This window comes from Crinia signifera, chromosome 8 (genome assembly GCF_055691185.1).
Source record: "Crinia signifera chromosome 8, ASM5569118v1, whole genome shotgun sequence".
Lineage (NCBI taxonomy): Eukaryota > Metazoa > Chordata > Amphibia > Anura > Myobatrachidae > Crinia > Crinia signifera.
In genome coordinates, this window is record NC_139224.1 from 4,691,141 (window position 1) to 4,717,506 (window position 26,366).

Below are 26,366 nucleotides of genomic sequence, written 5' to 3' on the forward strand. Positions count from 1 at the left end.
CAGTGCTGTGAGGCAGTAATGCTAACCATTACACCATCCGTACTGCCCTGTATATATAACACATGGTGGGGATAGAACCCATGACCTCAGTGCTGTGAGGCAGTAATGCTAACCATTACACCATCCGTACTGCCCTGTATATATAACACATGGTGGGGATAGAACCCATGACCTCAGTCCTGTGAGGCAGTAATGCTAACCATTACACCATCCGTACTGCCCCGTACATATAACACATGGTGGGGATAGAACCCATGACCTCAGTGCTGTGAGGCAGTAATGCTAACCATTACACCATCCGTACTGCCCTGTATATATAACACATGGTGGGAATAGAACCAATGAGGCAGTAATGCTAACCATTACACCATCCGTACTGCCCGTATATATAACACATGGTGGGGATAGAACCCATGACCTCAGCGCTGTGAGGCAGTAATGCTAACCATTACACCATCCGTACTGCCCTGTATATATAACACATGGTGGGGATAGAACCCATGACCTCAGTGCTGTGAGGCAGTAATGCTAACCATTACACCATCCGTACTGCCCCGTATATATAACACATGGTGGGGATAGAACCCATGACCTCAGTGCTGTGAGGCAGTAATGCTAACCATTACACCATCCGTACTGCCCTGTATATATAACACATGGTGGGGATAGAACCCATGACCTCAGTCCTGTGAGGCAGTAATGCTAACCATTACACCATCCGTACTGCCCCGTATATATAACACATGGTGGGGATAGAACCCATGACCTCAGTGCTGTGAGGCAGTAATGCTAACCATTACACCATCCGTACTGCCCCGTATATATATATATAACACATGGTGGGGATAGAACCCATGACCTCAGCGCTGTGAGGCAGTAATGCTAACCATTACACCATCCGTACTGCCCTGTATATATAACACATGGTGGGAATAGAACCAATGACCTCAGCGCTGAGGCAGTAATGTAACCATTACACCATCCATACTGCCCCGTATATATAACACATGGTGGGGATAGAACCCATGACCTCAGTGCTGTGAGGCAGTAATGCTAACCATTACACCATCCGTGCTGCTCCGTATATATAACACATGGTGGGGATAGAACCCATGACCTCAGTGCTGTGAGGCAGTAATGCTAACCATTACACCATCCGTACTGCCCTGTATATATAACACATGGTGGGGATAGAACCCATGACCTCAGTGCTGTGAGGCAGTAATGCTAACCATTACACCATCCGTACTGCCCCGTATATATAACACATGGTGGGGATAGAACCCATGACCTCAGCGCTGTGAGGCAGTAATGCTAACCATTACACCATCCGTACTGCCCTGTATATATAACACATGGTGGGAATAGAACCAATGACCTCAGCGCTGAGGCAGTAATGTAACCATTACACCATCCGTACTGCCCCGTATATATAACACATGGTGGGGATAGAACCCATGACCTCAGTGCTGTGAGGCAGTAATGTAACCATTACACCGTCTGTACTGCCCCGTATATATAACACATGGTGGGGATAGAACCCATGACCTCAGCGCTGTGAGTCAGTAATGTAACCATTACACCATCTGTACTGCCCCGTATATATAACACATGGTGGGGATAGAACCCATGACCTCAGTGCAGTGAGGCAGTAATGCTCATTACACCGTCCGTGCATTTGTGACGTCTGCTGCCCTTACCTTCTATCATCCTTGTCGCCTCCCCTTGCTTGTCAGTCCTAATTCTAGACCATGAGAAATCCATAGTTTGTATAAACATGTGACAGGGCTAGTTGTCAGGAACAGCAGGAGAGCAGTCAGTCTGTAAAAGGGACGCAGTCACAGTTTCAAGCAACATGAGAACGGATTACAGCTTGCATGTACTTTGTTGAAAAAAAAATGGCCAAAGTCTAGTGTGGGTTCTGAGACATCATGGGAGATGGTGAAATGCATGGAGTCATCTGCCTCAAGTATCCTTGTGGAAGGCACATAATGGCTAACTCATAGAACTAGTCCCAAAACAAATGTTTGCCAGGGTGGCGTTCACTTATTACAGAAGTTAGATAAACCGGACCAACGCAGTTATCAATAATTATTGGAGAAAAACACACAAATATCTTTTCTTGTTAAGTTTATTGGCATCATTTTCATCTTTACAGAAGAACCCAGCCTACACAGTAGCATGTAGGCTGCCTGGAAGAAAAACAAACAAAAATACAAAAAGGAAACAAAATAAAAATTAATGAAAAAAAAAACCAAAGTAGAAGTACTATATGGAAGCAAGCTACAAATGCAAGAACAGACATAGGGAGTAGCGAAACTGCCAAGGGGTTTTCATACCAATGGGAGTCTGATCCGCAGCACAGGGTCTACTGGGGGAGGGGGGAGGAGGAGGAGGAGGAGGAGGAGGAGGAGGAGGAGGGGGGGGGGGGGATTTTCTACACTACCTGCCAGGGAAGGAGGGAAAGAAACACCACAACCCCAGATTGAAAAGAGCACTCAAATTCTATCGCATAACCGGGGAAACCCACCCCCCGAAATAAGAGCTTAGCAAGTATCCCCTGTAGACATGACAGCGGTATATAAAGAGGAAAGAATAAGATGACTTAATACCTGTACTTAACCATACATTAAAGTCCATTATGCGCATAATTGTTATACAGCTCTAACTGCTGTCATGGAGCTAAACAAGACAGCTTGTATAATGAAATGAACGAGTCTCGTTAAACCATACGCGTTTCCTACAGTGGAGGCGGCCATTTTGTGAATGGCAACAAAGCCAAAAGATCAGTTGACCGGGAACTAGCGACATCGCCGAGCCGCTACTAGCGCCTTGTGAACTAACCGGCTACATATCAGGACTGCTTCCACTGAATAGGAGACTGGTGCGAGTTTATTATTCGCCAATACGTTGCTCCTGCAGCGCTGAAAGCTGCGTTTATTAATAGTCTTATCGTTTGCAGGCCAAGCACGTAATACATGTCTTATTTTACAGTCTAAATAACCTGTGCTTTAATACATAAATCAAAAAGAAAAAAAAAATTCCACTAAATTTATACATTTTAATTGGTTGCATATATTAACATGTACTATAAGATTCGGACTTTGTTTTTCTAAAGCAGCAATACATAATTAATGGAGTCTGTAAAAAGTTCTGATTAGTTAAAAGAAATAAGCATTAACAGAGGTACATACAAAAACTCAAAAACCTAGTGGAGACTGGAATTGGAGCGGGCAAAGGGCTACGGGAAAGGCAGCCTTTGTGGTGAGGGCCTTCAACGGGACGCCGAAACGATTAAAAGGTTTATTTCTCTTCATGTAATATGGTCATTATACACAACTGTAAAAAGAAAGACGTCTCTCCACAAGACACAAAAATTAAAGATTGTTTAAATTGTATGTATTAAATGTTAACCGCTTAGAACCCAAAGCAGACGGCAACGCTACTTATTGCGGACTGCTTGGTAAGAGCAGGGTTAACCCAACACGGGCGCATAGTCCAGGGGGAACTGGGGTGATGAGAACGACTGGTGTTCTGCTTTATAGTACAGGTGGTGGTTCCGTGCCTGGGAGCTGAAGAGGGTGCAGGAGATTACACTCTGGGCAGGGAAGGAGAGGGTCTCGTGTTTGAAGGCCTAAGTGTGATATCTGTTAGTGAAGGGCTCCTGGTTCGCCTCTCCCTCGCTCTCAGCAGCTGCAGCTCTCCGCAGACGACTTTGCTCGGTCATTCTTGTCCAGTTTAATGGGCTCTGGGAATTCATTGTACAGCTCCACCTCTGTTTCCTGAGAAGGAGAGAAAGAACCAGGCATAAACACAAACATACTTCAATGTCCATCACTTTGGGGTAATTCAGACCAGATTGCTGCTGAGTGACAGTGTCGCCCCACTGCAGAGGAAATCCCGCCTTGCGAATAGATGTGTATCGAAGCGAAAATTATCAAAATCCTTAGTTAGAAGCTCACCATCGAATGATTTTTCCACTGGGCATCATTCATCGCAAGCTAGTGATGGCCACCGACCATTCGAAATAATCAATGGTTTAAGGCCAATATAGAATAGTTTTGCCATCGATAGGGGAGAACCAGATGATTCTCCTCCATCGATGTCAAGTATAAACGAACTGTGGGTTCCGATGCAGTGCTAAGTGCAGTGCGCGTGGCACCTGAGCCTGCGAGTGGCGCAAGCAATCTCCTGGACTGCATCTGCAGCCGGACAGGCTTGGATGGAATCACATGTGATATATCACACACAATCCTGCTGGGGGAGGGGGAATCGCCGGAGACTTCTGAGGGGAGAAGACACCGCAGTGTATGGGGGCCTTTAGAGAAATGCAGACTGCCACTTTCTTGCAGAGGAGACTTCTCCATATGCCACCAGGTTTGCACTGGGACACCTTGGAGTAAGTGAAAACAACAAAAGAACATATTGGAGAGCAGCAAGGAATGAGGTGAAGACAGCAGAGGGCGCCATGTAACAATTACCTGTTTAAGTGCATTCCGTGCAATGGTCTGAAAAGCCTGCTCCACGTTTATGGCCTCCTTAGCGCTCGTTTCAAAGTAGGGGATGTTATTTTTGCTGTGACACCACACCTGTGCTCGCTTTGTGGTGACCTGAGGGGAGAACAGAAGGGGAGGCAATGGTAAGTACCAGCTAAACCGCACACTGCTTACAAGTATAAATTGGGCACAAACAAGGGAAGCGGCAACGTTCTTGTGCAATAAAATCTGATGAATCATTCGAGTGCAAATCTTAAGCAATCTATGTATTAGGACTGAATGCTAGAGCGCACAACAGTGATTAATGCTACAGCGCACAACAGTGATTAATGCTACAGCGCACCATAGGTGATTCATGCTAGAGCGCACCATAGCGATTCATGCTAGAGCGCACCATAGCGATTCATGCTAGAGCGCACCATAGCGATTCATGCTAGAGCGCACCATAGCGATTCATGCTAGAGCGCACCATAGCGATTCATGCTAGAGCGCACCATAGCGATTCATGCTAGAGCGCACCATAGCGATTCATGCTAGAGCGCACCATAGCGATTCATGCTAGAGCGCACCATAGCGATTCATGCTAGAGCGCACCATAGCGATTCATGCTAGAGCGCACCATAGCGATTCATGCTAGAGCGCACAATAGTGATTCATGCTACAGCGCACAATAGCGATTAATGCTAGAGCGCACCATAGTGATTAAACAGAAACACGGTTTAAAGTAAAATAAAACGTTAAATAAGAGGCGCTCACTTGTCTGTTTTCAAGGTCTATCTTATTTCCCAGAACAACAAACGGGAAGTTCTCTGGGTCCCGTGGACTGGCCTGGATGAGGAACTCATCTCTCCAACTGTCCAAGGTTTTGAAAGTGTTCGGAGCAGTCACATCAAAGACGAGGACGCAGCAGTCGGCCCCTCGGTAGAACGCCACTCCAAGCGACTGGAACCGCTCCTGCCCAGCTGTGTCCCATATCTATAGATGGAGGGGAGAAGATATTACATGGATGAGGCAACACATAAATAAGAGAACGATCAGGTTCCAGGTCTGCACCGGGCAACCAAAACGTCCATTGAAATATACACATTAAGGCGATGTCTCTGGCATAGTTTTGTTATAGGCAATGTAACTGGGACACGGCTGTTCTCACTGGGATTGTTTGCATGTGGTTGGATGGAATAATATTTACCGTACAGCTGGTCACACAGTGATACCAGGAAACAGGACAGAAATCAGCAACGCAATTGTTTCCGGGTCCTTACAAGTGACCGACCTGCCAACATAGGGAGCTGCTGGCACTGGGGATCAGGACACAACCAAAACAGGTCAGTGTTCTGCACAGTTACTGCAGATACGGCATGTAGTCTGGATCCCGGCGGACGCCATAGGGTTAGGGGCCTACACAAGGTGCGATCTGATTGCTTAGAAAATGCCCTACATTGCTCTGTGTGTAGGGGCCATAGAGATAGTGATGTGCGGCACCGCGTGTCACTGGCCCTGACAGATCGTTGGGTACCCACAGATTTATCTGTCTGGTGGGAACAAAACTCTGTCTCCACACTTTCCAGTGTTCCCTGATAATTTACCTCTTCAGGCAAGCCTATCATTTATATACCGCACACAACCCATAAGGAGCCCATACACGCATCTGCTGCGCTATATAAGACGCTATAACGAAATCTGCTGCGCTATATAAGACACTGTAAAGGAACCTGCTGCGCTATATAAGACACTAACTGAATCTGCTGCGCTATATAAGACGCTGTAACGGAATCTGCTGCGCTATATAAGACGCTGTAACGGAATCTGCTGCGCTATATAATACACTGAATCTGCTGCGCTATATAAGACGCTGTAATGGAATCTGCTGCGCTATATAAGACATTAACGGAATCTGCTGCGCTATATAAGACACTAACGGAATCTGCTTCGCTATATAATACAGTGTCTTATATAGCGCAGCAGATTCCATTACAGTGTATTATATAGCGAAGCAGATTCTGTTACAGTGTCTTATATAGCGCAGCAGATTCCGTTACAGTGTCTTATATAGCGTAGCAGATTCCGTTACAGTGTAACGGAATCTGCTGCGCTATATAAGACACTGTAACGGAATCTGCTGCACTATATAAGACACTAACGGAATCTGCTTCGCTATATAAGACACTGTAACGGAATCTGCTGCGCTATATAAGACACTGTAACGGAATCTGCTTCGCTATATAAGACGCTGTAACAGAATCTGCTGCACTATAGGAGACGCTGTAACAGAATCTGCTGCACTACATAAGACACTAACGGAATCTGCTGCGCTATATAACACACTAACGGAATCTGCTGCGCTATATAAGACACTGTAACGGAATCTGCTGCGCTATATAAGACGCTGTAACGGAATCTGCTGCGCTATATAAGACGCTGTAACGGAATCTGCTGCGCTATATAAGACGCTGTAACGGAATCTGCTGCGCTATATAAGACGCTGTAACGGTACCTGCTGCGCTATATAAGACACTAATGGAATCTACATTTGTCCATTTTCCAGCAAATAAGTGAATATAGTACGGTTTGCTTTTATTCATTACCAGAGATTTTGTTCCCATCAGACAGACACATCTTTAGGTGTGTACCCAGCTTTAGGGTTGAAATACGTGCCAGGATTCATCAATGGGATTCTGACGGCCGGTATTTCAATACAAACCCACAGAGAAGGAGAAGCTTCTACTACACATTTTATAGAAGATTATACATGATCGGGAGAAGCTCATTGGCTGCTATGGGCAAATATTAAACTATCTACTGCTTGGTACATCTGCCTCAATGTGACACCCACTAGCCACATCCTAGGTGTGTGACAGAGTCGTCAGGCAGAAACGATGCCATCGGGTGCCGGACAGTTTCCAGACAGTTGGAACCCCGACACTCGAGGTCCCGACGGCCACTCTCCCTCGTGGGGGTCCATGGCCCCCATAGAGGGAGAATAGAATAGGTGGCGAGCGTAGTGAGCCACCGTGCCCGCAGTGTGGCGAGCCCACAAGGGGCTTTGTTGCGCTCACCATGCTGTCTTGAGTCGGGATCCCGACTGTCGGCACCATATACCACACCCATGACATCACCAACACATCAGTGACTAATGGGTAACAAATGCTTGTACGCCGTTTTCTAGAATATTATAAGAAGAACAGGATGGGAGCGACTGCATATTCTGAGGATTTTACCCATGATGACAACAAGTCAAGGTTTAAGGTGACAATGTAAGAAAAGTACCATATTGTAAATGTAACCTAAATAGATGTCACAAAGCATTGTTATACTTACGGGTATCCACGGAAAATAAGTGGATGGCCACCATCTAAGGCACAGGTTCTCAAACGCGGTCCACAGGACCGCACACAGGGCATATTTTGCAGGTTTCTTCACAGAATCACAAGTGAAATAATTAGCTCCACCTGTGGCTCTTTTATAATGGGTCAGTGACTAATTAGTGCACCTGTTGGGTGACCTGGAAACCGTAAACTGTGTGGGGTCTGAGGACAGAGTTTGAGACCCCTGGTCTAGGGAAATGCTTTATTCTGTTCAATACCAGGATTGAGAAATGGCCACTAATGCCCCCCTTCCCTATGGCGCAGCAGACGAAGGCCACTTTACTGTGGACCACGGGGAGGCGAGACAGCAGCAGGGACCGTCCGGGGTCCTCTGTGCACTGAGCTCACCCTGGATTGGTAATCACAGGCCGCTAGCAATGGCCCCCCTCCCTTACAGAACCGCGGTACACATAAGCAGGCTGTACTTCTGCGTCCTTGCTTTCACCTTCACCAATGACTACCTAAATTCATATGGAACAAACAGGCCACACATTTCTTTTACACCCAAGATCAGGGCATTAGCGAGGGTAAATACCGGACCCATAAATGGTCTTCTACCAATTCCAACATTAGTATCAGTAACTGTTACATAATATGGTTCAGACACGAGCACGCACATTACTGTACACCGCTGCCGCCACATGACTGCTGGGTCCAATGCAACTACTGGTGATTATGTCTGTTCCCGGGGTTTCCGGCAGTGGTGAAGTACGTAATAGCTAATGCTTCGAAGCAGCAGCTCTAATAATCAAGTCACTGGAATGCAAACATTACTGAACGAGTGCTACCACTGTTATACTAAAGCAGTAAATGAAATGGAACGCTCAGTACCTGCATTGTGACCAACCGGTCATCCACCATCACCTCCTTGGTCAGAAAGTCTGCACCAATCGTGGCCTTGTATTGGTTAGTAAACTTCTTATTGACATACTGGTTCATGAGAGACGTTTTCCCGACTCTAAAAGAAGGAAGAAGACGCAGGCTGGTGAGTGACGGACGCTCGCATATAATTACTGGCATGCAGCTAGAAACCCATGTGTTCTCAATGCAAAGGCTGTGTAGGGAAAAAGCAGAAGCCGGGTGTACCCCACTAATCACGGGGTACAGAGCACAGCAGCCTCCCGCTAGCATGAAACAAGGCCCAGTGAGAATGGGGGAAATGTATCCACTCGGACAGAGGAAAAAATACCAAGCAATCCGCAACATACTGCCATGATAGTCAGTTGAAAAAGGAAAGTTAGGAGCCGATTTGGGTTGTTAATCTCTCTCCAAGCTTTGATACAGATGCCCAGAGGTCTTCTAAACCCACGTTGAAGTCACGACAATGGCAGAGTCCCCACACCCTGCTCTTATTACGTTATCGCTGCTTACTGAAGCCACCATATATGGACAGTGCTCGATAACAGGATACACACAATTAGGACAAACAGAATTACGGGGCCCTAAATATGACTTTGCTCAAACTGTAAACCATCGACAGTAACTAGACAGAAAACACATTAGTTTAACCCATTGATTGTCCTAAATCGGCATCAGAGATCGGAATAAGACACATTGTCCCCGGCTGTATTCTAGTCAGGCCACAGTCAGAGTGGAAGACGTTCTTACTGATACAATCTGTCACGTGTCAATCACATCCTCTTATAGAGACATCCCAGTCGGAACCCTATAACATTCATCATGGTAATCTAGGTTCTCAGGAAGGAAGGTGGACATAACGCAATAATATGTTGGAGAGGCATGCTGTGCGCAACAGCAGTGAGCGATATACGCTGCCATGGCCCAGCAGCTAGCCAGCACTTTACCCTAGCTTTCCTTACCCCAGGACCCGGGGAGAATATCACATACATACCCCCAGGACCCCTCACAGGCAGAGGACGGGAGGGGGAGAATATCACATACATACCCCCAGGACCCCTCACAGGCAGAGCACAGGACGGGAGGGGGAGAATATCACATACATACCCCCAGGACCCCTCACAGGCAGAGCACAGGACGGGAGGGGGAGAATATCAAATACATAAGATGCGGCATCTATAAACACACCCCTAAACCAGTCTTCCTGGACGGCACAGCAACGACTGCGTTCCCCTTTCCCTTAAGATCAGGGCTGGGCAACACCGGCCCTCCAGATGTTAATGGACTACACATCCCAGCATGCTTTGCATCAGTTTCAGCATGGCCACATAGCAAAACTAATGCAAAGCATCCTGGGATGTGTAGTTCATTAACATCTGGAGGGCCGGTGTTGCCCAGCCCTGCTCAAGATGAATGCAATGTCATCTGGTGCCCAGGGAAGTCATTCTCCCGGATCTGAAGAGGTTCCCACAGTTAAACCCCACAACATGAATAAATCAATGGAAGGGCTGCGCCACCACTTACCCAGAATCCCCCAGGATGATGACCTTCAGAAGCACTTTCTTTCTGGACGTCATCTTTCTAGATCTGAAAATGGGAAGAAGAACAAACCTTTGATTACCGATAGAGGGTCACCGGTGGAACGCTTCGCCAGATACAGACATCATGCATAGAACATTAATGGAGACTACTCTTACATGCACACGTCGACAGACAAAAAGATCAACACATTTAAAAGACGTTTTGAGTTTTCATCGTTCATAATCTTAGTCCAAGTGGACAGGGAACCCTGGTGTTCTGCATGCCCTCACAAGGCGAGTGATCATCCCTGGGTCGGATGTAGGGCATTTTTGGCTGTGATTTGAATCCATGGTTGGAGCGCCCAATCCCGGGATCACCATGTGCATGAGCATTAGAACTCTCACCCCCACTCCCTAAATGACGGCTTCTAACCAGTTGCAGCACATCGGGTCAGGAGGCCAATCCCAAGAACAACTTTTTTTTATTTTTTTTTTAAATGGCCCGGGATTGGCCTCCCTATTGGGACCACCTGCTCAATATTAACACCAAAAACTGAAAAACCCACGCTGACCATTTCAGTGTAGACCTTTCACATGTCCACCTTGTGGTGTTGACCCTAAAATCCATAGCGCGCGGCTTAAAGAAGGGGGGGGGCAGCCATCACCACAGCAATTACCAATAACCGGAATAAATTGGGGGAAACTTCAAGGGCAAAGTCAGTCACTAATACAGATGCACATATGGCAGATGTCGTCCACGGAAAGACTTTCCTAAAGTCCACCTTTACCATCCAGGTTTTCAGGATATCCATGCTTTAATCTGGACGGTTAACTCAGACTGCTGCCCCCCCCCCCCCCCCCCAAGCAGGTGTGTCACCTACCGTGAGACAGTGATTGGCTGGCCACATTAACCATTTAAGTTCCCTCCTTCACTGCAGCTGATGACAGGCGATCAGTGACAGATCCCATTGTTCCCAATGAGAGAGAACCGCGCACACACAGAACACTCAGGTTTCTGAGCAAGTGAGATGATCAGTGACAGGGAGACAATACATTCAATACATCTTACACTGCCAGGAGGAAAGAAGGTAGGTGGGCACGGGGGAAGGGGATGTCCTGCATTATCGTTTGGTATTAGTCAAAACGTGAAAAACTCATGCCAACCCTCCCCTTGTCAACCTTCCATCCCTGTCGACCTTAGCCATGTCCAAAAAAATAAAAGTTTCATGTTTTCATGCGGCCACTTAAGGAGAACAGCAGCGACTACCGGCTAATTGAACTGGCTTCATTGGTTCTGGTTTTAGTTGTTTTCCTTGAGACTCATGACTACCAATCAGCATTCGCGGGAGCAGAGCACTTAAAAAAAAAAAAAAAAGCCCATACAAATGAGTAGGATTGGCTGAGACCTCTAATAGCCAATCAGTGGCTGGCCATTCATTTGTATGGGCTTAAGTGCCCTGTTCCTGCCGCTTCTCGGCAGTGTCTTCGCCTGCCCAGCTCCCTGCGCCACCCCCGGCTCTCTGATCGCAGGCATCCCCTTGCTGCCGTCCGTTGCCTGCAGCTCCCCGGGAGTTGCATGTGATCCCTCCCGGGGAGCTGCCGGGACAATCAGGTCCAACATGTCCTTAGGGCAATTCGGACTAATGAATGAGGGACTTTAGTAGCATTTTCAGGTCTAACGTGCCGCCCATAAGATCATAGGATCCACCTCACGACCCGCACATTGATTGAAACCGTACCTAAACACCACCCGATGTGCACAAAAAACACACACACAAGGCATCGCACGACCTGTCGAAATTGTGTATTCAGACCAGAAATTATTCTGGATGTATGGCTGACTTTAGATTCCCGAGGACCAGTTCCGGCATCTGGGCAGCAGAGAGTTCTAGCTCTCCAGTTAGAAGTACTTGAACTTAAAAAGCTCCTTCAGCCGTTACACCTGCACCGCAGGAATGTCCTGTACGCTAGGAGGGCTTCCTACAAATAACTGGCACAAGATCTGTCAGGAGAGAAACCGAGGCAATTGGAGGAGAATGACGTCAATCCGTATTCTGCTCTTGCCAGATATTACATCTGCTGGGGATGGGACCATCACTCCTTTCCAGATGGCTAGAACGTCAGGATACTTCCAGCGTATGAAGAGCCCCTGTGCTCTGGCAACAGTGGAAGCAGCAGTTTTGTGGCTGAATATTCACTGTCCAACACTGTGCAGAGCTGGGGCCTGTTGTGTGAGAGGATTGGTGCGTAGTAAGTCACTACTGACTAGTATGGGAGGCCTGTGGTCACGTCTCCTAGTGAGAGCATAAGCGGAGTTTCCATAAGCGTTAGTTCAGCCCACAGGAGGACGGCCATTACTGTGTCTGCCCCTCAGTGGTAACACATGTGTCCTGCTGGCTCACCAGTAGTCAGAGGATCCAAGTTTGCAAATAAGATTCATTTTCTGGGCAATATGGGCTGCATAACGGAAGAGGAATAATGTCTGTGTGTCTAGGCTGCGCCACAACTGCACGTCCCCATATATAGGTAATCTGTGCATTCTGCATGAGTATTTACGCCACACTTCATAAAAACACATTATTTATTATGCATTTAAAACAAAAACAAGCACCCATTGTCGCAATTCAATTGTTTTATGTGCCCATTAAATAAGTTCTGTTTCAGCACATTTCAGCCGAAATTTCATTTCGGATAAAGGTATACTCAACCTGTACCAGTTTCTTATATAGCGCACACATATTCCGCAGTGCCAGTCTCAAGGGAGACTGCACCCGTTAAATTTGCACCCACTGGCAGAACATTTGAATAACACAGGACAAGTACGTAAGACAACAGCAGCCCAGAGAACAAAGAACAATTGAGTTCCACCCTAGTAACTTATTCAAATAAAAAAATGGATTGAAATATGAGTATAGAGTTGTTAATATTCTACAAATAGCCAAATATTAAAACCAGTAGAGAAAGACTTTCCTGTAGAAACATCAGCAGCTTTGCAAGGCTCAGCAAGAAACCCCTAAAGGGAGAACAAAAACATTACAGGCTGAGTATCCTGTATCCGAACATCCAAAAACCGAAATATTCCAAACACCGTGGTTTTTCAGAATAAATAGTTTTTGATTTCTTTTCTCCCCTGAAACTTTTTTTTAAATTAACCATGTCCCCCGGCATCCACGGCGGGTTTCAGGATCCTCTTCTGCGGTATCTCCGGTCCCAGGGGTGCATTGCGCGGGTGCACCAGAGAAGCCACCAGCGCAATGAACCCCTGGGACCGCTGAAGAAGAGCCTAAAGGCCGACAGGGGACCAGGTAAGTATGTTTTACAGAGAATATTAGAACACTCACATCAGTCCATGCCCCAGTGGAGCCAATATTCCCTACTACGTGTACACAGACATTCTAGGGTTAATTTGTTGGAAGCCAATTGACCTACCAGTCTATTTTTGGATTGTGGGAGGAAACTGGAGTACCCGGAGGAAACCCACGCAAGCAGTAATGCTAACCACTACACCGTCCGTGCTGCCCTAAATATCCAGAGATACAAAAAGGTTCAAGCTGAACCTTAAAATAGGTCTCTACAAATAGCAGTATGCACTGGATAAACACGGGTTTACAATGTAATGAGTACACTAGAGGCACATTACGCAACAGTCACTACCAGATCCATTTAATGAAATCCATCCAAGCTCCTTGTTCCTCAACACTTCTCAGAAGAAATAGGAGAAGGGTAGAACATTGGGAAACTGTTTATATCTGAGCTCTTACAATGAGCTTCAGGGATCGGTCATCACAGAGGACCAGGGTAGACCGATAGAGGTCGCATATTACATCAAACATATTGTGGCAAGTATATAACCCATAGCTTTTGTTCCAGCCCTGAATGAGACATTCATCCACAAGTCTTCGCACTGTTACGGCCCGCCAGATGTTGTGGAACTACATATCCCAGCATGCCCTGAGGGTTTTTGGCATGCTCTTATAGGAAAAAATGTGGCAATGCATGTTGGAACATGTAGTTTCACAACATCTGGAGGGCCACAGGTTGAAGACCCATGAGATAGACTTTATATAGGACGGGAGGTGGAAGGATAGAATAGCACAGTCTGAGGTTCAACTCCATTCAGAACTGAGCGAGTCATAACTGTATTAGCCACGCCCACCCCCATAATCCCACGCATTTTACAGTCTGCGAAAGAAAGGTATAATTGTGCATTGTTACAATCTTCCTGGCCAAGGACGGAGCCACAACGGCCAAATCAGGTGCGGACACTAACAAAGGATAGTCCAATTAGAAACCGAAGAATTAGAAGACCTGAGGGTTCCATACAAGGTCCTCAAAACGGGTATGGGTCATTCGGTTGACATGGGTTATTAGGCCGACAGTCAAACGGTTGACAGCAGAGCCAGAAGCAGATAGCGCTCCGATAGAACAACTGAATAGCTCCCTTGGGCGCCATCTGCTGGCTGGAGGCACACCAACAACTGAATAGCACCCAAAATGCCAGTGTCGTGCCCAGTGCTAATGCTTTATCTTTTTGTGCACGGATCTCTGAAAAGTGATTTTTGCATCTTACATTCTGCTTCCTTTTTTAGATGGTCAAATATAATAAGTAGGACTAATGCAGAACATTAAGTGGATGGTAATATTTTAAATTTCCTTAACATTTTTTTGGGGTATGTATGTATGTATGTATGTATGTATTAACCCTTTGAGTGCCAAGGGGATTTGTCAAAATAGGATTGAAAATTGCCAAGCAAACTTTTTTTTTTTCATAATGCACATGAATAGTGGTTTCATAATGGCCTGTAATGGTTACCTTATAGAGGAATTATAATTTTTTTTATTTTTTATTTGATTCTATATAAGAAATGTGAGCGACGCTGGTATTTTTAGCGGATATTGCACATCAGAGATGTTGGCACTCAAACGTTTTTGCCTATCAACATATATTCAGAATAAGCTGTAAAAAAAAAAAAAAAAAAAAAAGATAAAATAGCAAAGTCTTAAATGATTGATGTTAGAAATCAGGAAAACATCGCTTTTCTTTTTATTAAAACCTTATTGCAACACTCCTCTGCATTGTCACTGGAAGCTGGTTCTTCATATTCAGAGCCACTTCCCCCGTTATACTCCGCACTGGTTTCAGTTCATGTACACGTTTATTATTCTCCCTCGCGTTGCTAACCTCTATGTATATACCCAGAAGCATAGTACGTGGGTTGTGTAATGGCTGAGGCCACAGCAGTCTCTGATCAGCAGAGATTTCACTGAAGACGGACTGGTCGGATACATTTTGCAGGATGAGTCAATATCCATGGGAGCCATAGGACAGGCGCCGATGGATGTGATGGATGTGATGTATATTTATATAACCGCCAGAGTGTCCGACTCCCATCATGTGACAGTGCTGTCATTGGTTAATAAATTGTAAGATGAAACGTAACTGATCTGTTGAATGTAAGAAATGAAAGTTTTTACTGCACATGTTTCCACCCATTCCTGCCATGGGTAATACACCCTACTGCAGTTATGTGAAGCCTACAACAGGTCACATGAAGACAGGTATAAAAGTGAAACCACCCAGGACCAGTTATATAATCAGGAGCCAAACTGGTAATGGCTGTGCAGTCGTTAACAGGGCAGGCATGGCAGAAGAGCCAGAATGTGCCACTGAAGTAACGGGCAGGTGCGTAACGTGACTGCTAACATTGCGCCACACAACCTGGGTGCTGGGCAGTGTGTGAGCAGAGCGCCACCTGGCGTAAAGAAGTCGCATGCGCAGATTGATCCTGAAATTCCGCAATCGGAGGCTCCAAACCCGGGATTGAAATACCCAGAATTTAGGCCCAAGATTGCCTGATCCCAGTCACAGGATTGGCCTCCATATTCCACACTTCTCAGCTTAGTACATCTCACCCCAAGACACCAATTTATCCCCCAACTACTGCTCGGACACCCTAACCAGTACTTTGCATGGGCTTAATCGCCTTATGCAGCTAACAGCAGTATTTGTGGTGGAGACAAGCGTGATCATTACCCGGTAGCCCAAAAAGACCGAAACTCTTTTAGACCATGAATTGCTCACTGGACGCAGCTAATGCAGTAGGAGGAGTCTTGTGTAAATCCACGCCCACTGCATCTGTGCAATCTGCTGATGCGTCCAAGGGATACTCACCTGAGCGCAGATCCACAAACAGATGTAGGTGAGCCATTTGGTTTGTGTCCATATCTGAACCTAATACACATGGACATTAACCCAGAAACACTACAATAAGATATTCTATCAAATCTGTAACCAGAGTGTCCGGTCACGTGAGACAAAGGAGATTGAGGGCAGTCTATGGGGCAGTACAATGATGTAGTGCTCACAGCCTCACAGCATTGTGTCATAAATGTCATTCCGATAAGGGCGTTGTGTGGAGTTTGTTTGTTCTCCTCACCTCCAGGTGCCCCGAATTCGTTCTACACTCCAAATCATACACGCAGGTTAATTGGCTTCTGATCAAAAGGAACCCAAGTGTATGTGCGCGGCCGCGTGATAGCAAACCGATACATTAGGTCGACAAATTAAGGTCAACAGGTATGTCAACACATGAAATAGGTCAACAGGGTTGGAAGGTTGACACAGGCAATAGCTCAACAATAGGAAGGTCGACATGAGTTTCGTGTTTAGTCCCGTATGTTGACAGACGCCTCATCTGCACTAATATTATCCCTTCACGGCCTAGTGGATAGTAGGGTTTTCACCACTGTCGACTGAATGCTTGTCGACCTTTAGTGGTTAACCATCATACTGTCGACCTAGCGACTATATCCTGTAAGAAGTGAAATGTTTTACATTCACCTCCTATTGTGCAAAACACAGAATTGTAAGAGCACGCAACCGCCGTATTCCCTTACGGATCAGAAATCATTTCTGCGCTGCAACATTTACATGAAAGGATCACAACCAATAATACAGAGCGCTGGCGGCTCTTCTCCGACTGCATCCAGAGGGGTTAACTGCCCAAACCCCAAGACCTTATTATATGAAGAATCATGTGGCTCATCAGCTGCTTGAGTCACAAGGGAGGGGACGGCACGTGTGAACAAAGGGCCTGTAATATAGAACGTACAAACCTTAGCACACATCCAGGGAAACCCCACAGTACAGATTAGGGCAGGCGGAGGAAAGTAACCACGGTGTCTATAGGGTTACATAACGGGGCTGTGTGTGATTTATTAACCAAGACGCCTTTGTCTGATGAGATCGTCGCTCCGCTACGAAACAAAGCGGAGGCAATCGCATTGCCTAGGCCAGTGATGGTGATCCTTGGCACTGCAGCTGTTGATGAACTACACATCCCAGCATGCCCTGCAAGAGTGTTGCTATTTAGCCTGTTGCCGGGCATGCTGGGATGTGTAGTTCAACAGTTGGAGTGCCTAGGCCATTCGTCCTCTCAGACCAGACAGAGGACTACTGCCCAAAATGCTATGGACCATAAGCAGCCCGGAACCCATCACAGCAGCCCTCGGCATACTGGCTAATGAAATCCCAAGGGCTGTGTGCACTAGTCCAACACGTGTCACACCTTATATTACACTTACATTGGAGCGTGAGGAATGAATCACTTGTCATTTCAATTAGAGCCTGACGTTCACAATGATCATGGCTGTTTGGTATCTTATCCAAGTGGTGTATAATTATTGATTATTTAATACTTGAAAAGGCAATCAGAGAACCGCCCACTGATATATAGTACATCACAGGTTTCAGTACTGGAAAACCACCCAGGTGCAGCCAAACCACACAGCTCTGCCCCCAATGACCAGCAAAGTGCATGACGGTTACCAGTGTCTCAGTCACATCATATGTAATAAAAGAATACGGCATCTGATATTAGCAAGAGGGAAATACCGGAAGACAGAAATGCACTGAATGTCGTCTAAGAACACAGTTTACAAAGCTTTGATCTCTGCATGACCGCTCTCACATGTCTCCCATCTGAGACTTCACCAGCCCAGGCGTTAGATGCTGCCCCTCTCCGAGTCTATGCCTGCAAGGCCATCCGCCTGTGGTCGCTCAGGCTACACGTGTCCTCAGTGCGCACTCTAGCACCCTGCACCTAATCTGTGATATACGTAACGTATCTCCACAGCAGCAATAGATCATGTATAAAATGTGGCCCTTCAAACTTAAAATATACCCCCATCATTTATTACGTGCAGGGTGCTAGTGTGAATCCTATGCTGTGCACTGGCTGGTGCGAGACAGTGCTGGTTGTACAAATATACCAGGTTCTCACCCCTAGCCTTGCTTCTACAGCCCAGCATGTCCACTGTCTGTGCGCACTGCTTACGGACTGGTCGCACCTCTGCGCACTACACCACTAAGTTGCACCACTGAGCACACCTCTAGCAGGCCAACCCTCACATGGTGTATAAAGCATACTCTTACTGAAGCAGCCAGTGTAAGATAGGTGTGGTTGTGTCATCCCCCTGTTATTTCAGCCTGATCCAAACATATTTCACCTCACCAGCCCAAAATGCCCAAGGGATCAGAATGCGGCTGAATGCCTTAGGAAGCGCGATTCAATGTGTCACAATGGCAGCATATAGAAGGTGACGGCAGATAAGAACCACTTGGCCCATCTAGTCTGCCCCTTTAATAGTGCCTCTGGAACAGCAAAGTGGAGAAACGTAACCACCAGGGTCATTGCTAACAGACGCAAAACTTCCCAGCAGCAGACCGCTCTGTCCCGAATTCCCCCATATAAATTGTAAACAGGGAGACCCCGATGAGTGTCGTGTGGATTATAATAACAGCTCAGCATTTACCAAGGGTAAACAAGCCAAATATAATATCAACGTGTCACGTGTCAGCATTGCACAATGTCGGCAGGCATTGCAGGATGTGTGTCATACACTATCTGTTCTGTCTCCATCACATTCCAATCATGAAGTGATTGTTCCAATACAGGTTACACCAGAGTGTGCACACATCCATCTTTGCCAAACAGGGTAATCCTGAAAGAATGAGATGACTCTTTGACATTTGCAAAACAAAATACGTATATGATCAATGAATCGCTATTGGGGATTCTGTGTCACGGCCCTGGGTCTGACATACAAGGTACCTCTGGGACTGAACAGGAACAGGCCCTGGGTCTGACATACAAGGTACCTCTGGGACTGAACAGGAACGGGCCACTATTCCAGACAAAAGAAAATGCCAGTCCGTGCTTCTGCAGATGTACAGCCCTCTGTCATCCCAATATGAATTAGTAATGCAGAGGACACATAATGGAAGGACTTTCCCTGTAGGTAGATTATTTTAACATTACCCCTTAAAATAAAAAGATCAGGTCTACGCACATATTGTGTACTTCACAAAACAGGCTAACATCAGTGCGGAATACAGCAGGTGTCAGAGAAAGGAAGCACAGAGCGGCAGGGTGTACGGGGGGAGTGTGATCACAGAAAAACCTGGAGAGCATGGGGAGAATATGAACAGTGTACAGCGTGATAGACATATACCAGCTGCACTGATCACACATGGGAAACTACGCGACCAATGCAAACACTGGTCTGTGCTCAGGCGACAAGTGAACAAAAATCTTCTTCGCAAATGTGGGGGCAGCGGGGGAGAGAGAGTGCTAAAGTCGCAGCAAATGGGGGCCAAGGCACAAGAGATCAGCAGTGACAATGGTCCCAATTAGACATGTAAGGGAACCCATTGTGGAACAATTGTTGGTGCTGTAATAAGAAATCAATTAGTGCCACCAGTCTATCCTGTCAATACTACAGTTACATTAGTGTTCATTCTAGCACCCGCCATATTTGAAAACCCATGCAGTTTCTCTTCCCTGCCTGGGGTGTCGCTGTCTGCTGTAGTGCTTCTAGCACAGTGTGGTCTGTATCTCAGCACTGATATGCAAACCAGACCTTGCTAGAAACACCACAGCAGACAGTGACACCACAGGCAGGGAAGAGGAACTGCGTGGGTTTTCAAAATATAGCGGGTGCTAGAATAAACACTATACATCTAATTACAGGCTATTGTACAGCAAAACAACGTCAGTGTTGCAATGCTTACATATGTTTGACTTCTACAATATTCACCCTAAATATCATGGTACACTACAGAAACATTAGCACAGAGATAAACTGAGGGCAAACAGAGTTTCCAAGCAAAATAGGTGAGATCACTGCAGTGAGCCCTTAGGGGTAGCGAGCACTTCTGAGAAAATCCACCAGGCAAATGGTACAAGCACGCATTTAAACACTGCGGCATCACCAATTTGCAATCCTTTTCTCACAACTGAATGCACCCCCTCCCCACAGACTCAAGAGGTTCATTAGAAATTGAGCCCATTAACACAGCAATGGCAAGTTTGTATTTATGTAGGTTTTCATAGCATGTAAACCGGTTTGGAATATGGAGACATGGGAAGTGACTGAGTATATAACCATTAGGATAAACAAAGAGGACACTGCAGCAAAGGATGCTGGGAGGACCAAGACATGACTAGACCATAACCACAATAAAGGGAAGGCAAGAAATATTGATAAAGCGATACCGCAGGACACCTTTATAGCGATACTGTAAATGTAACAAGGAAGCGTAGGTCTCCCACATGGCTACCTCTGTACCGCACAAGAGCTAACACTCTAATGTTACAGCTCACATTGTTGTGGCAAAGCAGCAACAGCGTCCTGCACCACAATCCTGATTTACTAATCACTGCATAGAGCTACAGTGGTTTATTAAGGGGCAGATGATAGTAGGGAGCATTGGATAGACAGGATATGAGATGGTAGAGCAGGGCTGGGCAACACCGGCTCTCCAGATGTTAATGAACTACACATCCCAGTATGCTTTGCTTTAGTTTTGCTATGTGGCCATGCTGAAACTGATGCAAGGCATGCTGGGAGGTGTAGTTCATCAACATCAGGAGGGCCGGTGTTGCCCAGCCCTGGGGTAGAGGCTAGTTCCTCTTGTGAATGTAGTTTGAAGCACGTGATTGAAGGAACATACCATGTGGCAGCAGCAATGTTGGTGGAGCACCAATTTTTACTATTAATGGCACCACCGGTTTCCTTTAGTAACCAGATGGCGAGCAAAGTGACGAAACGGGCCTGCGAGGGTACACAGTGTGTCCTTTTAGCTACTTTCAGGCTCCCTCTGTCCTCCCAGATCACTTGGTATGTCACCACCAGCAGGAACATTTAAGGCCCCCATACACCTGAATGAGACTGTACTCTTGGTACAATCTCAAAAGGTTGGAAGACAGATTGCATGCAGACGGGTCAAATGGTTGGTCCTCTGATCAGACGTACTGCATGTCCGATCAGTCGTGATTGGGAACAGATTGTATGTGCTTTTAAGCATATGCAATCGGTTGTTTGACGGGTCCGCTGCACTCCTCCACCTTGGAGGAGACATATGCTAGAGATCATATTTGACCTCTAGCGTCTGACAGGGAGCACAGAGCTATGCACTTCCGGTACTTCCAGGTAGCGCTGCATCGCCGTGCTCCATGTCAGATGCTAGAGGTCCAATATGACTCCTCCGGAACTCTGAGACCCCTTGACAACGAGCATTGACCCCTTAGTTGTATGCAGCAGCTAGATTGTACGACGAATTGTGTGCAGAGAAGGGTGTCCAAAAACCACCAATTCTGCTGGGGAGTTGAGGGGAAATCTGGACATTATCATATACATCTATTCCTAGACCATTAGAGGCCACTCACTGGACCAAATTACTCCTTTGTGTGCTTAAAGATGGCATAACAGAAAGTGAAAGCAATTGTTGCAGGGACACTGGTCTTTCAAACTTGCTGGATATGGAGAGAGGGAGCTGTGAGGACAGAGATTGGAGGTAGGACAGATAGGGGGTGGGGTGGAGAGATTGTGGGCTAAAACCTGTCACAGCTCAAAGTGAAAGTAAAAACCATCAAGTGAAAGGACATTGCAGAAGACGTCATTTTGATGGGATTTAACTGGTAAGACAATGGTACCCAAACTTTTTAGAATCACAGCACCCTATAGTATCAGAATTTTATACACAGTACCCCTAGGCAAAAAAAACTTTAAGCGTAATCTTTAGGTTTCATTTTGTGGGGAGGGACAAGCTTTGCTTCTGTTTGTCCACATATTTATGACTGCCGGCCAAAAGCACTGGTTTTGCCTATTAGATTAACCCTTTGAGGTCCGCACCAAAAAAAAAGTAACATAAATGGATTTCTCAACTGTTTGGTAGAGGCCTACATCTCAAAAACTGTGGGGTCTCATTTAAAAAAACTATTGATTGTTATTGGTTGTTAATATTATCCTCAGTGAATACAAAGAATTTTTTTTTCCCCTTTGCTTTTTTTGTGGTGCGGACCTTAAAGGGTTAACCATAATTTTAAATTGGCCCTGGACCACCAACCCAAGCACCCCTGCAATGGTTACAAGGTGCCATGGCACACAGTTTGGGAACCACTGTAGTAAGAATAGAATAGCCACCTGGAGTAGAAAACAGTATGACCACCATACAGGGAGGATGCAGAGAGATATTTGGGTTAGATAGAGGTACTAGTAGTATATGGTAAAGGAAGGGGATGGTGAGGACATAGGGTTACAATGATTGGATAGGGTACAGTTATGGAGTTCTGGCATTACGGCAATGTCAGGTGGAGTGTTCTGGGCAAGGTAGGATGGGAGGGAGTATGACAACATAGGCTTTAAGTGGGGTATCTGGGGCAGAGGGGATTATGATGAAACAGGGTAGGGGTGGCATATTTCAAGATACGGAATTTGTGACAGGCTGGCACCAGGCTAAGGAAGGGTGGGTGGTGGTTTGGGGCAGAACGGTGCCAGGCTAAGGAAGGATATACGGGGCGGAATGACGGGGGGCAAGAGGTGGTATACGGGGCGGAATGACGGGGGCAAGAGGTGGTATACGGGGCGGAATGACGGGGGCAAGAGGTGGTATACGGGGCGGAATGACGGGGGCAAGAGGTGGTATACGGGGCGGAATGACGGGGGCAAGAGGTGGTATACGAGGCGGAATGACGGGGGCAAGAGGTGGTATACGAGGCGGAATGACCGGGGCAAGAGGTGGTATAAGAGGCAGAATGACCGGGGCAAGAGGTGGTATAAGAGGCAGAATGACCGGGGCAAGAGGTGGTATATGGGGCAGAATGACCGGGGCAAGAGGTGATATAAGAGGCAGAATGACGGGGGCAAGAGGTGGTATATGGGGCGGAATGACGGGGGCAAGAGGTGGTATATGGGGCGGAATGACGGGGCTCAGGTGGTATATGGGGCGGAATGACGGGGCTCAGGTGGTATATGGGGCGGAATGACGGGGCTCAGGTGGTATATGGGGCGGAATGACGGGGCTCAGGTGGTATATGGGGCGGAATGACGGGGCTCAGGTGGTATATGGGGCGGAATGACGGGGCTCAGGTGGTATATGGGGCGGAATGACGGGGCTCAGGTGGTATATGGGGCGGAATGACAGGGCTCAGGTGGTATATGGGGCGGAATGACAGGGCTCAGGTGGTATATGGGGCGGAATGACAGGGCTCAGGTGGTATATGGGGCGGAATGACAGGGCTCAGGTGGTATATGGGGCGGAATGACAGGGCTCAGGTGGTATATGGGGCGGAATGACAGGGCTCAGGTGGTATATGGGGCGGAATGACGGGAAAGGAGGGGAACATGGTACAGGGAGGGGAACATGGTACAGGGAGGGGAACATGGTACAGGGAGGGGACAATGGGCAGGGCGGGGACACCACAGAAGGATTCCTGCCAGAGCACCGATAGATAACGGTAATACACCGGAAACGCCGCGGTCACAACCAGGACACCGGTCGCGGAGGAATACCCGCAGGATGTACCGGGTTGCGTCCCCGGCCAGGGCCGGGCTGCGGACGAGGCCTGCCCACCCCGGGGGAGTGCTGTGACCGGGCCGCTCCTCTCCAATGGCCTCCCTTACCAGCGATGGGTGGATGCCGAGAGTCTGTTCGTGTCCCCGGGCCAGTGTCGTTATCCGCCGGGCCCTTTGCTACTGCTGCTGCTCTCCGCTTCCTCCGCCGCTGCCAGCCCTTCTCTCCCCAGCGGAAGTCAGCGGCAGTCACGGGGCTGCTGGCGTCACTGCGCACTTCTGTGCGCTGATTGGCGGGTCGGCCGGAGGGGCGGTAACGGTCTCGCGTCACGTGACGTGCCCTGTCATGGTCTCTCCGCCATGTTACCTGGGGCGAAGTGGAGGAAAGGAGCTGGGAGGTGTCATGTTATCCATTTTCTCTGGTTAAAATGACATCTTCTCAGGATAAAACACGGCTGTCTTCCCTCTTCCCACCGAGGACGTGTCTCAGGCCCCAGCTGCATAAGTGTACTAGGCCTCCCCTCATGACACTGATTCATTGGCAGTTATTGTGCACTACTTTCATGTCCATGCAAGAAAAAAACATTCTCAGTTGTGTAGGATGTCTGTACATAAACCATCCATAGGAATCCAGTGGCGGCTCCCATAGCAACTGTAAAAAATCATTGATGGTTTAAGACCGATGTAGAATAGTTTTGCCATCGATGGGGAGAGCCAGATGGTTCCTCCATCGATGGCACATAGGGTGACCAACTCATCCTTTTAATCCGGGACACATATTAATTACACAGGTTCTGTGGCTGGCTTTCACCTGGTTTTAAACTGCCACAGAACCTGTGTAATTAATATGTGTCCCGGATTAAAGGGATGAGTTGGTCACCCTAATGGCACAGCATAACCAACTAGGTTTACCACTGGCCATACACATTCGCTCAATGGTGGGTGGGCGGCGGGTGGGGGCAGGGGACCGTCTACAGTTTTATAGGCGTACCCACAAAAACAGTGGGGAAATGCTGGGCGTATCCCTGTGAACACAGGCCTGCCCATACATCCTCAGGGTGGCTGACAGGCAGATAGTGGGCATTGGAAATGAATACTTACTATTCAGAGCGATGGCTAAAGAAATCATTTGAAGATGACCGACCTTTGAATAATTTCTCCACCGTGCGTCCGCGTGCGAGCGGATATGTAAACGTACACATCCAAACTCATGTTAGTGTCAGGATTCGCTTGGCTGTGTGCGTGCGTTCGGCGGGGCGGTGTTTACCTGCTCGCTGGGCAGTGAATAAACTGCTTACCAATCCAATCTGAATAACCCCTGGTAAGTGAAGCCACAGAACCACCAGGACAGTTTTGATAACATTTTATCAGTGATATCAGCACAATTCTAATCAGGAATTACATTCTTTCCCGAGGAGGAATATTTTGAAGATTTCATATTTCCACCTAAAGCACAATCTTAGAGTCTATTCTACAAGATAGAGAGGTCCCAAAAATATACCTAGGAAAACAAAATGTCAATCAGGTACTGAAGTGCTCTCTGAAGTCTACTCTTCGGTTTTGTATTATATAACAGTGTGCGCGGGGGACCTGTCATCTATATAATGGATCCCTCTTTTGTTATCTACATCTGTGCAAAATGATTGCAGATAAAACTCTCACGCTGCTGGTTCGGGGCGATAAATAAAAAGACAGTGCGCTTACACTCAATGGCGATGTTCACAGAGTTTTTTGTGTAGTCCCCCCTAGCCACGGTATCTCTCACAATTTGCAGGGTCTGCGGGTGGGACGGCGGGACAGTGTCCAACTTTGTTGTTCACTGGTGCGGGACTCCTTCAGCGCACATTCGAAATTTGGGGGCGTGGCCCCACGACCAGGGTACTTGTCTTGCTATCACCGGGCTTTACCGGGAGGTATGCAGCAGGACAATTGGGAATAACCCCCTGTTTTAAGTGCGTACCACTGGCCATACACATGCCACGCACGTTCGCTCAATGGTGGGCGCAGGGGACCGTCTAAAGTTTTATGGGTGTACCCACAAAAACAGTGGGAAATGCTGTGCGTACCCCTGCGAAACCAAATCTAATTCCCTATGCACAAGTTACATCTGCCCCACCTGCAGTGCACATGGTTTTGTTCATTTGAGAAGGCATTTGCCTTTGTAAATTAACCAGAATAACCCCTATACGCAGTTAACATTAAACCGGCCTTGCAAGCAATAGCGAGATTGATTGATAGATGGATGCCTCCTCCCCTCTCTCTATATGGGCGTA

At 47.1% G+C, this 26,366-nt stretch overlaps 1 protein-coding gene across 1 annotated transcript; it reads right to left on the reverse strand.

The window, feature by feature from the left end:
* Window positions 1–2,113: 2,113 nt before the first annotated feature.
* On the reverse strand, window positions 2,114–24,365 carry RAB7A (RAB7A, member RAS oncogene family). The gene is made up of 6 exons (XM_083155622.1): window positions 24,205–24,365; window positions 10,244–10,306; window positions 8,693–8,819; window positions 5,253–5,471; window positions 4,482–4,610; window positions 2,114–3,782 (listed from the first exon to the last, which is right to left on the reverse strand). Exons 2-6 carry the CDS (start codon window positions 10,294–10,296, stop codon window positions 3,687–3,689), a joined length of 624 nt encoding a protein of 207 aa, XP_083011748.1. The 5' UTR covers window positions 10,297–10,306; window positions 24,205–24,365; the 3' UTR covers window positions 2,114–3,686.
* Window positions 24,366–26,366: the final 2,001 nt, after the last annotated feature.

What these genes read in the sequence shown, in the direction of transcription:
- RAB7A (XM_083155622.1), bottom strand. Translation starts at nt 10,296, where the DNA reads ATGACGTCCAGAAAGAAAGTGCTTCTGAAGGTCATCATCCTGGGGGAT. An exon ending in ATCATCCTGGGGGATTCTGG is followed by an intron (nt 8,820 to 10,243) that starts GTAAGTGGTGGC and finishes TCCTTCTTTTAG; the next exon opens with AGTCGGGAAAACGTCTCTCA. An exon ending in TAGACCTTGAAAACAGACAA is followed by an intron (nt 4,611 to 5,252) that starts GTGAGCGCCTCT and finishes TTCTCCCCTCAG; the next exon opens with GTCACCACAAAGCGAGCACA.